Raw genomic sequence first — 14,321 nt, forward strand, 5'->3', positions numbered from 1 at the left:
TCATTTTATTCACAGGTTCGCAAGACACATTTTCCGGAGGCGTACTTAACGGCCGTGGTGGTGTAGTGGCCCCGGCTCCACTCCAACCAAGAGCGGCGACGATCGAATCTGTATTCCTCCCTTTACAGGTGAGAAGCGTCATTACCTATTGCTTCAGTATTGCGAATAACTATTTGTATTATGATCTTTTTATCCCTTCTCCTGATACACGAATAAACAAAAGTTTTAAATCGGTTCGGTCGAAATAACAATAATAAAGTAATATTAAAGCAGCTCATGATGAGATTTAAGAGTATGTTCTACCAACAATACTGGTTTATATCCTTAAAGATACGTCGATTTAATATTAAAGCTAATAATATACGATATTTTTACTATTGAATATGCATTTCCTATGTTGTATGTTTATAAGACAGAAAACATGTGTGGATATAACGTATTTTTATGAATAATTCTTAAAAACTTCAAAATTCAAAATTTTTATAAATATATTTTTAAAGGATAACAGTTTGAAAAATTAAATACTATACATATTTTTAGATTTAGTACAATATTTTTAAATCAATCCATATCCAATGAATTTATTTTATTTTAACAAAAATGAATTTATCTTAAAACTATATGTTTAATTTATTTATACTAAAAATAGTTCCTACTGCAGTTGTAGAAAATTTTATAATGATACAACGCGCAATGCAATTGTATTAAATTCCCGTTGTTAATTTTTTTTTTTTTTTAAATAATAGAAGAACAGAATCTGTTATATTATATATTATTATTATTAAAAAGAAATAACATGTATTTAAAAATTTAAAAATATTAATGAACAATGATTGCGTTTATATATTCTATTCGTATTTATAAAATCAAGCATACAAATTGTACGATCGTTTTAAAGTTTAGACCATCATTGCATTAGATGTATACATAAATAAACAGCTATATTGATATTTATTTTATATCCATTAATTTCCAAAAACAACACTAGTATGATCTATTTGATAATGTAATTTATTGTTATTTGTTACTTAGTTTACTTACGCTACATTATTGTAACCAGTGTGTTACGAGTGTATAGCTTCCTCGATAGCCATCATTGTTCATATTTAATTATATATTTATATATCATAATCTAGTCCAAACATATCGATGGTTCTTTCCGATATTAAAAAATGGCCATAGTGTATCATATAGACTGCATACATGAATCATGTTTGGTCATAATTATGAAATAGTATATTATGAGAGATAGTGATAAATAGCAATTTATTATGGCAAAAAAGTGGTTCACAAGTGCTTATTACAGTACGGTTTAAAATTATTCAGAGAAATATTGAATACCATAAATATGGTTAAAATTTTACTAAATAGATAAAATATAACTAAAAAAATATATAGAAACAAAATAAGTTTAAGCAATCTTCTATAATGTACATTATTATAATTATAGTTCGCCGGCAGTCGCGTAATAAAGAATTAGTTGTGGGGTGTACCCGGTGTACCCCTCATTTATTCATTAAGTTTAATAAATTAAAATATTAGATATATTTATTCTATATTTTTGTACAAAAATAAAACAAATTTAGTAAATCAGTAACTTTCTAAATCTAATTGATCAATGATTGATAATTTTAGAATAAACACTTAAAAAATGGTAAGAGTCCATAACACAATATCCGTGATATAGATTTTTAGAATGTTCACAAAAAATCTAAAACACAGTCATAGTAATTTAATAAGATATATTATAAAAATGAACATGTAGTAAATAGTACATTACTACATTATAATGACCTGTTTAGTACTTTTCCATCATCTAAAACCCTAACAGCAAGTTGACCTAATGGCTAATTATTTACATCATCAGACTTTGAAAAACTGTGCAAAATTTACAAAAAATCAGAATATGTTGGCTATTCTAACTAAGTTAACTATTTTTATTGAAATGTTAGGCCTCTTTTTTGTTTATCAGTTATTAAAAATTTGTAGTTTCTTTATTAATAATTAATAAGCCTTATTTCTTAAAAAAAGAATTAAAATCTTAAAACCATTTAAGCCAAGTGCTTACAGGAGTTTAATAATGATAATTTAAAAAAAAAAAAGCTCAGGGGGATATATCCCCATATCCCCCCATATTACGCCACTGTTCGCCGTTATTTGTTTTCATTAGTCCAGTTTTTCTGTTTCCATTCATAAAATACTTAATCATTATGTTTTGGCATTCTCAAAATAAATTTCTTTATGACCCGACTAAAATCATTTCTCGTATCTCGATTAATTGTGTAAACCTTAGCATATACGTATTAATGATATTTAAGTAAAAAATATAGTTCTTAAATATTGTATAATAAAACGAAAATATATCTATAAAGCCTCGCTGAATCAATATGGACATAGTAATATTTATATACCCTATGTAACGTACCTAACGAACACCTACACACCACAAATGGTGCCAAGGAATTCAAGTGGTAACCGCAGTGGTTAGGTTACAAATATCTAATTCTAATTAGATGTTATGTATAAAAAATACTACTCCATAATATACAATAATGTTTTTACTCAATTTTGTCACCAATTTTTTCCATATATCATTTAATTTAATTGTTTCTATTTTTTATCCAGCCCAGTCTGTTGGTATCTTTGGGTGAAGACTCCAGGCCTCAAGATATTTTAATGCAGAGGACGTCTTCGTTGCCGAACTCATCTGGAAACGATTCGGTCAACCCGTCGTCTTCATGAACATGTTGCTCACGTTAGATTGTTTTTTTATTTTTAGATTCGTTTGCAATGTTTACATTGGCCCAACGCCATCTAGTGTCGAATTGACGGTAGTGATCGGTACCAGGAAACCGTATTCGTTCGCAACACAGATAGCGATTACACACTCACAAACGCTATTATTATACTACTGTTCTAAACAGGCTGAATATTTTTCGTACATCTTACTTTATTCTAAAAATAATATTGATATTGAATGAACAGACGAAGCCTGAGTTAAATATAGCTCATCGTTACTTTTGGATGCATTGAAGTATGTCAATCCAACTTTCGATGGTCGTCGATTGTATGTAGTTATTTTTATGTGCGGTAACAGATATAAACATGTTTTCTGGATAAAAACTTTAGAACAAAAATTAGTTATGTACCTATGTATGTTAATTATGATTCTAAGTCTATGAAATTAAATAAAATAAACAATTAATACACGTGTGTAATTTAATCTTAGCCCATAAATCAATCGCACGTGAAAAATATTATTTAAAGAACATTATATAAATTATTTTCTTTTTGTTATATTTTACAAAAAACCCATCATTGTGGTCCACTATATGAAATCTGTTCAATCTTTAATAATATAATTTATTGATAACATTTAATAATATAAATATATTGTACGTTATCATGCTTAATTATTGTATACTAATGTCCAACACTATGTTAATTTTACCCTTTTATAATAATTATTATATTGTGTTTAATACATTTTCATTATATTATTCTGTGATATTTTGTTATATTATACATATTATGTGAGTGTTTTTTTTTTTCATTTTAATTTTGATAATAATTTAGTCTACATAATATTGAAAAAAAAAATAAATGAAAATTGTGAATTTGCGATGTTAAAGTAAATCTGTTTGAAATCTACTAATATCGAACGACTGATTGGTAATATAATATTATATATATATATATATTGGGTCTTGCAGAAATATCAGAAAATAAGAAATCATAGATAAATATAAACTATACGAATGTATTAAAATATTACTTTAATAATAATTGATGTTATCAATAATTATTTATAAATTCGTTGCACCATTATTTTTGATTTAAAATAAATAAAATATATCAATCGGTATTCAATAATAATAATAATATGTTTATTGTGATAATATGTTTTTTTTTGTTTTTCCGTATATTTTTACATTGAAATTAAATACCAACTGTTTAAAAATCAATGAATTATTGAAGGAAAATAAAAAAAGGAAGACTTATTTTATTACAAAAAAATAGTCTTGTGTGTTATTTTATTTTCTCTCTTAATAATTTTTACACTTGTTTAGATAGAATACCTACTTATATTAAAATTATTAGAGTTAGATTCAATTTGTTATTTCTTAATTTGAATATATAATGTAAATACAATTTTATAATACATAATGATTTTTGGTTTTAAACACATTAAAATAGATAAGAAATCCCATAGTGACCGATATAACGAGTGTAAAAGTATTTATTTAAATAGCAGTGAGTTTATTCCGAGGTTGCTTCAACTGTCAATAATGCTTTATAAATTATTAAGATTATATTATGTGAAAATATGTAAATATATTTTTATAAATCAAATGAAAGACTTATGAGTATTATTTAAAATATGTAAGAAATAATTTCAATATATGTGTTTATACAAGAGTCTTTTCATAAAAATTATCATAAAAGCCATGGATATTTTTATTTCATTAACAAACAAATGGATGTAACTTAAAGACGACTTCATACTGCACTGTGATTTTTTAATCTGCAATTCGCAAAAAAATTATTTTAATATATATACATATCTAATAATTTCTATTGTGATGAAGTAATTCAAGATTTTTAATTTGTATTTATAGAGTAAATGGTAAATAGTAAGTATAGATTAATATATTCTGTATAGTATTTTATATAATAAAATTATATCCTATCTTATTCAAACCATAATAATAAAAATAAAGAAAAATATTACAACATAGTATGAAGTTGCTTTAATGCACACTCTACATCATTTTTACATTTTTATTTTTATTTATTTTTCTAGCAGTTAATTATAAGAGATAGTAAGTTTCCACTCTAAAAGAAATAATTTTAATTCACTGCTTTGATTAATGATTATTGTTCAAAAATTCAAATCAGGAATCGTAGAAGTAATGGAAATCTAAAAGAATATAATAAAATTCAAACTAATATGATTCGTCGATGATTAATTTAAAATAATTTTTAATTTCACAATTATTTAAAATTTGTATAAAATCACTCTTACATTTATATACAGCTAACAAAAAAATTATAAGCATACAATAGCTATTAAACTCTGCTGTTAAATATAATTTTTATTTTATTTGAAATAAATTTTGAAATTACAATTTTTTTGATAAATCAATTGTTTTGTTTATGTTTTTAATTGCATTACTACTAATGTATTGCTCAGGAGACTTCAACGTAGATAAATAGATTATTTTCAATAAACAAACAAAAAAATAAAAATAAAATAATGAAAAAACTCCCATTATTAGAGAGTTATTAATAAACGTCTTCGCAATATTAAGATTTTCAAGTAAGTATATTTTTTTATACATATAACATATACCAACTTTTATGGTAAAAAAAAATATACATATATACCCATAGTTTACAGAAATTCACATAAATATTATTATTTTCTAATATGCATTTATACAACAATGTTGAATATATCACAGGTATAAAACAAAATATGAAAATGTTTTAGTTTGTTAGTAAACTGCTATTTTCAGCTGTTAACTATTAATTATAATGTATCATCTGTAAAGTATCGTAATTGGGTATCTATTATATTGATTTTAAAACTGATTACAATAATATTATATAACTATAAACTATTATAATATTTGATTATGAAATAAATGTGAAATTTTATGCAAAAATCAATTTAACTTGCTGTATAAATAACTATAATTACTATAAAAAAGTGTACCAAATTAAATTGAAATACTTAGATAATAGGTTAATTTTCCAAGTCCACTCTGAAAAATGTGTCTTATGCAATGATGAATTCATTCAATTCCATTTTAAAACATTCATCACATTGATAGATTCAACACCTAATGTATAGTAAAATAGTAATCTAATGAAAAAATGAAGTATTATAATTATTACTTCAAAGTTTATATAATAATACAATAAAAAAAAAAAAAAAAATGATCACTCTATATTTTCACTGAACTAACATAATAAAGTAAATAAATATTATTAACAAACAATAGCGAAGACTACAGTAAATTGTTTTCTAATATTAAAAGATAATGCAATGTAATAAATATAATAGAGTATAAAGTATACAATTATTATTAATACTATGATCAAGCATAAATTGTCTGGATAGTATAAACACACATTAATATTAATTACATTAACCATATTTTAAAATAAAAATGTCAAGTGCTTATAAAATAACTATATCTACACTTGAAATTTTAGTTAAATTATATTAATTTAGAAAAAGTTTGAATCTATGAAAAAGTTATTATTAATTTTGATCAATTATCGGTTTTAACGCAAGACGAACATTACATATTATTTACAATTAAGATAATAATTTAATTACCAATTTTTTGTTCCTTTATTTACACTTTGCTTAAGCTAAATATTTTTTGAATAGAATATTGTAAAGATTTAAATAGTATTTATTTAATATAATAAAAAAAAAAAAAAAAAAAATATGCTGTTTAATTAAAAATTACAGTAATTTTTTACAGTAGTCTTTCATTTGTTAATTATTATAATTTTTAGGTAGTATTAATAATTTAATTTTTCGATAATTAAGCTTTTTAAATTTTTACAACTATTTTTATTATTTTTTTTTATTCATATTATTACTGTCTTATTATTATTATTATTTTAATAATTATTACTACCATAATTAAATCAGTTTCTTTTTGAATAGAATAAATTCAATTGTTATCTGAATCTTGGTTGGTTAGTAACTAGTAAACAAAGACTGAAGTGGTTCAAACGAAATTTAAAAAAAAAAAAAAGTTTTAGAGTTCTTATTCCTGAGAATGAATTGATTCATTGTTGGTTTCTTGTTAATTATTCCTAACCATCATTCATTGTTTAGCAGAAAAAATATTGAAGCTTGTACTTATTTTTTAATTATTCCAATCGAGCTTATAATAAATGGTTTCATATTGGTATTAATAAACATTCAATAGTAAATATTCTTTTAATTAAACAAGAAAATAAATATTTTTACTAATATTTTACAAGACATTTCTTCAATTTGCAGTAGTAACTTCTGATTCTTAATTTTTAAATAATCTTCATGTATACCAATTAGCATATTATAATTTATAATGATGAAATAATTGGATAATATATAACTTAATTATTCAAAACTAGACAATCGAATATTAATGATATATAGTTGGTAGTTTGTAGAAGTATTTTTATCTTTTTTTTTTTATTATTCAATAACTATTTTGTTAAAATTGTTTTCATTATTATTTAAAATTATCTTAAACATGTACAATTTGGTTTACCCCACAGTAGTTTAATGTGTTTATATGAAGCTAATTAATATATAATATATTATAATATTAGTCTAGCTAATTATACATTTTTAATATGGATAACAAGAAAAAAAACTTAAAATATGCATTAAATAAAAAACTAAACATATAATTAACAAAAAAAAAAAAAAAAAAAATCAATTTAATAATAATTAATAACAAAAAATATTTCATTTTTATATGAGAAGAAATTGATTTTTTATAATAGAATTTTATAGATGCCACAACATTAATTTAGCTACCTATTTTGCATTTGAAACATAAATTAAGTCCATGTATTGGTTATTAATATTATATCCTAAAATAAATACTCATAGAAATATTAGAAACACAAACAAATTGATAATAATAATATAGCTATTATTATTTTTTTTTTTTAATGCAACAAACGCAGCATTACATTTTCAAAAATGTATATATTCAGTTAAATCGAAATTTCAAATTACTTCAGCGATTTGATCTCTTATAATATATTAAAAATGTTTTAAAATACATTTGTTTATTGATTAAAAAAGAACTGTTTAGAATGTGTCAAAATTTAATTACTTAAGAAATTTAAGAAACTGAGATATCAATAGATCAAGCAATAACAGAAAAAATATTACCTATGGTGGTGACAGAAATACCTGGTATTGGTGGTTCTAAAAATGACGAAATTCTATCCATTACATCTTTTCAGTTTTGAAAGACCATCAAACAAATCATCACGAAAAAAAGCATGCAATAAAATAATATTGAGGGAATCACATGTAAATAGCAAAAAAGAATTTTTATGGGTAATACTTAACTCTGCATGATTATTCGAAGAATATTTTGAGTCAATACCTAAAGCCTATTATTTTTCTAAAATGTTTATGGTTAGATAAAATATACAACACGGCCTCTTATTGATACTGTATTTTTCTATACCTACATTTGCATAAAATACCGATCTTCTAATAATTTTTAAAATATTATAAAATATAATACATTTTTAAATGTAAGGTAGGTCTTAAACATTATCTTGAAATATTATGTTCTGCTTACAACATATGGTACAATTTAAAGGATGGTTTTAAACTATGTTTTTGATTTTGTTTTTTAGAAAACGAAAAAATAAAATATTTAAGAACTATTTTAATATAAGGTAAGTAAATATAATATAATGTTTTAAAAATATAATTTTCGATATTATGCATCTTAATGATTGTATAGTCATGTAAATTATTCTGATATTTTTATAACACTGATATTTGTTTAATTGATAATAACTGTTTTAATGTATATTCTATTTCACAATTATTTCTCATAGGTACAGCAATAGTTTGATTAATCTTAAATTGTATTTTATTATTATAACATGTCAAATAATATAATATTTAAGTAAGTACAACATGTACAATAATTTTTACAGTATCAAAAGATGACATCACTCAAACAAATAGGTATTCTAATCAACAAGGGTCGAATTTTATAGCACCAAAATGTACTGAGACATTGTAAATTTGAATAAATACGCACAAAACCGTGTTTCTTGTTGTGGTCGTAACTAAAAATAATTGCATACATACGATTCCAGCGGAAATAAACATGTTTATTTCGTGTCACCTCTTAATGTTATTTCTGACGGCCGTAAGTGGCGGTTTTTAGGTTAAGTAGAGAATTTTAAAAGTAGGCAAAATCCGATTAATTTTTGTGAGCAGTAAACGTACAATATCGGGATATTGTTTTCATTACTTTTTACGTAGACGGTATAACGTATCTGAATAATAATTGTGTTCTAAACTATAAAACGTGACATCATAATTTAGTTTTATAATATTTTTTAGTTTATATAAATATTTAAAATATCTTGGTTGTGTTATTACATTTACTGAGTTCACGGATGGTTTATATGGTTTATAATTAGAATTACCATTTACCACAATATCCTGGTATTTCATCAGCTTTGATGTAGGATCTGATGTATAACCACTTTTAGTAGTAATTAAATTAAAGTAGCTAATACCCACATTATGGAAAATACATATTATAAAAGTTTTAATTTAATTTGATCGTTAAAATTAGCGATTAAAAATTTACACTGAATTAACACTGATTTAACATGACTTGGAATATGCTATAAAATACATTTACTGAAGTTTATTGGTCCTTGTCTTCTTACTCTATTATGATTTAATTTCAAATTTAACCGAAAACTAAAATTATACATATGTTTATGGTTTATAAAATTGCAGTACACTTAAACATTTCATGTTCATTACTGATTTTGTGTTCAAATTTTTAAGCTAATAATGTTTTAAGTAAAAGTAATTAAAAATATTGATAACTAATTTTTTTACATTATTAATGTGGTGAAAATTGACAGAGTGGCTCCTGTAATTAGAATATTCTCATGTATTAAACTAATCATTTTTAAACAAAACAATTTAATTTTAAAATTATTAAAATAATAATTATTATTATTGATTTAATTTTTAAACATGGTCAAAATATTAAATATATTCGAATAAAACATTCAATCAAGATATGCAAAAATATAATTAAACTAATCACGAATAAAAAAATTTTAAACAGATTTTAAAATATGAATGTACGATTATAATACTATAAAATAATATTGAAAAAAAATATAATATGATTAGGATATTTTTTTTATTTAAAAGTTAACTTTAAACTATACATTTTTTTGTTAGCGTTTTAGCGGATAGTATGCCTAAAATGTTGTCTGAATCTACTTAAATCAATTAGATAAGAACTAGTTGTTATAAATTCGTTAACATTTTTGAATCATAATTTTGAACTTATGTTGTCATAATGGACGCGGAATACAATATCCAATGAATTTCTTGTTTAGCATACTTTATGTCATGTTAAATCAGTGTAAAGTTTTAATCACATATTTTAACCATCAAATTAAATTTAAGCTTGCGCAAAACGTGTTTTCTATTATGTGGGGATTACTTCAATTTAATATTTATTATTAATGGCTACACACAAGACTCTCTATTAAAACTGATCAAAAATGATAATATCTTTGTGTTAACTAATTTACATTTTAAAACACCATTGAACTTTGTAAATTATAATAAAATCTTAAGTGCAAAATCATTCCTATAAAATCACTTAACAGTTTTGATAATAAAAACCATAATACGTTAACAACAAAATTATTGCTTTAAATTATATCCAATAATCCACATAAATAAGCTATAAACATACGTAAATTATTAAATATCTAAATTCCTAATTATTTAAGTATGAGTAATATACGTATATAATTGCATGCATAATATAACAATTATAATTTATAATTGATTATTATAAATATATTTTTATAATTAAATTTGTTTAGGTATAATTTAATTATACTTACTGAAGTGTAGATAGTTGATTTTTTTATCTAAATAAAGTGATTATAACCTTACTTGTGGATATCAATAATTTATTTCAAAAGGTAAGTATAAGTGTTTCATTTCAACAACTAAAATAATAGTTATTTTTTTGTGTGATATGATAGTGCTGAACATGATTAATACAAAACTACACAATTTCATGTAATAATGCAGTATAATTTATTTAAATAAAAGCTATCATGCATTCAAAATTCATAGGTGTTGATAAATAAAAAAAAAAAAAATCATAAAAATAATCATATATATTGAAACACAGAATCGTTGGCATATTTGTTAACTACTCTTCTAGTGACAGTAGTAATAATTTATTAAATAATGCTTTGACGTTCAGTATCTATTCTTTTAAGGTATTCGTAGATTTTAGATATAATGTTTTTATTCTTTTAAGCCATTTTTTTTTTCCATATGAATAAATAAATAATTATTTTAAGAGATGAAAAAGATCTTTTTGAAGTGTGTGTAGTTACATATATGCATTTTTTTTTTATGTAAAATCTTTTAAATTAAAACTTCAAGCTTTTGATCCATTATTAAACCACAATTTCCTTTAAATGTAACAGACACGTGATAATACGCACCATTATTTTTTTCTTGCAATACAGCGGTATAAATTTGTTTAGCCAATCTATTTAAATGTTTCTATTTTTATTTCCTTAAAAAAAAAAAACAATAGAATATTTAAAGGTGATTTAAGAAAACTTAAGTTTTTTTTAATTTTATTATTTTGATCATTTTTTTAGATACGGACTTATAAAGTTACAGAATTACCAGACGTATCCATTTTATCATTATAGCTACTTCAGTTTACTTAACTACTATATGCTAATGACGTAATTTTTTAAATCTCAAACATTAATAAAAATAATAGGTTTATGTTCATGTTTTATAATGTAATTGTATGTACTTTTAAATCATATAAATATTACTCTACCTTTAATCATAAAATTAGTTTTGGTTATCTTAGTCTTTTAAAAATATAAATAAAAACCATTTTAACTTTAATATTTAAATATTTGGTTGTTCATAATTTAAAATCTACATTAAAAATACCATAGTTAATGAAATAAAGATATTTTAGTAATTTTTCTTCACGATTATGTTTTTCTAAATTAAGATTTGTTTTTTTATATCTTTATTTTTGGTGTATAATAGATGGATAATCTACCGACAACCAAAATATCAACAGAGCTTCATTTAATGTCATATTTGTATTCTTATTTTAAAAGTTTTCCCGTAATGAACATTAAAAAAGGAATATTTAAATTTGGTTTAAGGTTCGGTACTTATGTTATAGGGAAGTAGATTATTGCTGAAAATTTTTTGAAATTGGCACTTGACTCTATTAAGACTAAAAATAATACGGTTTACACAAAAATTATCGAAGATTAAAATGGTATAGGAATATTCATCTATTAATAATTATTAAAAAAATTGAAAAAATCAATATAAGATTGATGCAAGTATTGAATAAATTTTTTTATGAGCTCCAATACCACGTTATAAATGTTTATCAAAACATTCATATATGAAGGTAAAAATAAAATCTGCATTCTATAATCGTATAAATTAATATAATATATTTAGGCTTTTTAGTATTTTGTATTTTTTTTTTTTTTATATTACAAATAATTTTATGAATTTATATTAATTGTTACTTTTTTTTTAAATTATACATTATCATTTATTACAAAACAATTTCTGTCAGTGTTATTATAAAATATTATGCGGTTTTTTTTTTTTATCAATACTATTATTAACATAGACAATATACATTATGGGCAGAATCTTAGAATAAAAATTAAAAGTGAAATAAAATGACTATTTTATTACTATTATCAGTCTAATGGTGTCAGACGATTAACTTGGAACTTTTCTGTATACTTATCTATGATATATGCATAGATGTGTATGCTTAATTATTTTTTTACATACAAAAGTTTAACTATTACGTACTAATAAGCAATATAAATGTAATCACGAAAAAAAAGCTATCATCAATAATTTATATTGTAGTATTAAATAAGACAAATAATATAAAATGTTATGATCTGTAATAATAATTATAAAATTTAATACATGACGAAAAGAGAAGAGACATTGGATCTTGTATCCTCCATAATAACTATGACGTTGCTAAACAGAATCATATTTAAGAATATTACCCTTGCTAATATTGATATTTAAGAGGATATTATCGCATTGTTTTATTTTTTTTTTCCTTGAAAAAAGCACAATATGGTTATTTGTGTTCAGTAGAATTAATTTTGTGTTCTTAAATTTCATATTTCAGTGTATTTTAAGCTTAAATTATAGAACATTAATATTAATTATATTTTATTTAAATTCACAATAATTTGTATCTTGGTTCTTTTATAATATTTTATTAATTTTTATGCAAGTTATGAGTTTTTAATATATTAGAACTTAAAAATTATCATATCTTGATCCATTAAATTATTGGTGGATTAGTTTTTTAGTATAAGGATTGTGTTCATTGCGTAAAACTAAGTTAGACAAACACTATATCATGAGACATTCGGTAATAATTAGTCGTATACAAACCTCCTGAAATGTTTGAGTAAATTTCAGATGATTTTTAATGGTCCCAGTTTTGAATTTAGAATGACCAAATGGAAAATAAAATAGCTTTATAGATGGACATTTTTTTTTTCTTTGAGGATAAATTTAGACTTAAAGAGCAATAAAACAATAGGTGTAAATTACATTGTTTTTTATTATTATTAGTAAGATTTTTAAAACTAAGTCTTTGGACACTATTTAAAAATAATCTTTTTTTACCCTATTTTTAGAAGTTAAATAATTACAATCTATATCGAGTAATATAATTAATGTAAAACACTAACATTTTTGAAAATATTTTTTTTAAATAAATAAATGTTCGTTACAAAACAATATTTCTCTAAAAAAAAACAAACAATTTTTTAATATTTTTTATCATTATCTTTTTAATTTTTAATTTTTTAAAATTAAAACACGTTTTTATAATTCTTTGTTAAAAACCAAATATTTTTGAAAAAATATGATGTAATTTTTCTCTGTATCTATATAATTATAAAATTAAGAGAACTTGGTGACTCAAAAAATGATGGTTTTTTTAAAATATAATAATATTTTTAAATATTTGATAAATGCTGAAATACTGTCAATTATATTTTGTTAAATTTATGCAAATTGTTGAGAATAATAATTTGGTTGCCTAAGAATACTAAGATAGCAGCGATTAGATACAAAGATAACCTTTTATTTATATTTTAAATAGTCAGTAATTAAATTGGTTGAATGAATAAAAAGACAAAATTACAAACAGTGTAGAATAATTGAATACAATCTGCAGAGCCGGCGCAAAGCTAAATTACGCCCCAGGCCGAAACGTCAACTGCCGCCTTTTTCATACAAAAACTCATGCTACTATAAAACTAAGAAAAAATGTTTGTTCATGGACAGAAATATAGAAAAATTATTTATTATGCTCAACTTGAACATTATTTGATATCATCTATTAAAAAAAAAAAAAAAATAATAAAAATAACGTTACGACTAAATATAGTGTAATAAGTAGTAGACACATATAAATACATATTATATTCTAATA

General features: G+C 22.3%; 1 protein-coding gene across 2 annotated transcripts in view; it reads left to right on the forward strand.

Annotated features, from left to right (window-relative positions):
* The window catches only part of LOC112599608 (potassium voltage-gated channel protein Shaw-like), a 200,218-nt gene extending 196,882 nt beyond the window's left edge, over positions 1-3,336 (forward strand). For both annotated transcript variants that reach the window (XM_025346577.1, XM_025346575.1), the window contains 2 exons: positions 16-128; positions 2,626-3,336. In XM_025346577.1, coding sequence (XP_025202362.1) covers positions 16-128; positions 2,626-2,742 — 230 coding nt within the window. In that variant the 3' untranslated portion in view covers positions 2,743-3,336. The remainder of the gene's footprint in view (positions 1-15; positions 129-2,625) is intronic.
* The last annotated feature ends 10,985 nt before the right edge of the window (positions 3,337-14,321 follow it).

The sequence above is a fragment of the Melanaphis sacchari genome, unplaced genomic scaffold (assembly GCF_002803265.2).
Source record: "Melanaphis sacchari strain LSU unplaced genomic scaffold, SCAv2.0 Contig53_pilon_pilon, whole genome shotgun sequence".
In the NCBI taxonomy this organism is placed as follows: Eukaryota; Metazoa; Arthropoda; class Insecta; order Hemiptera; family Aphididae; genus Melanaphis; species Melanaphis sacchari.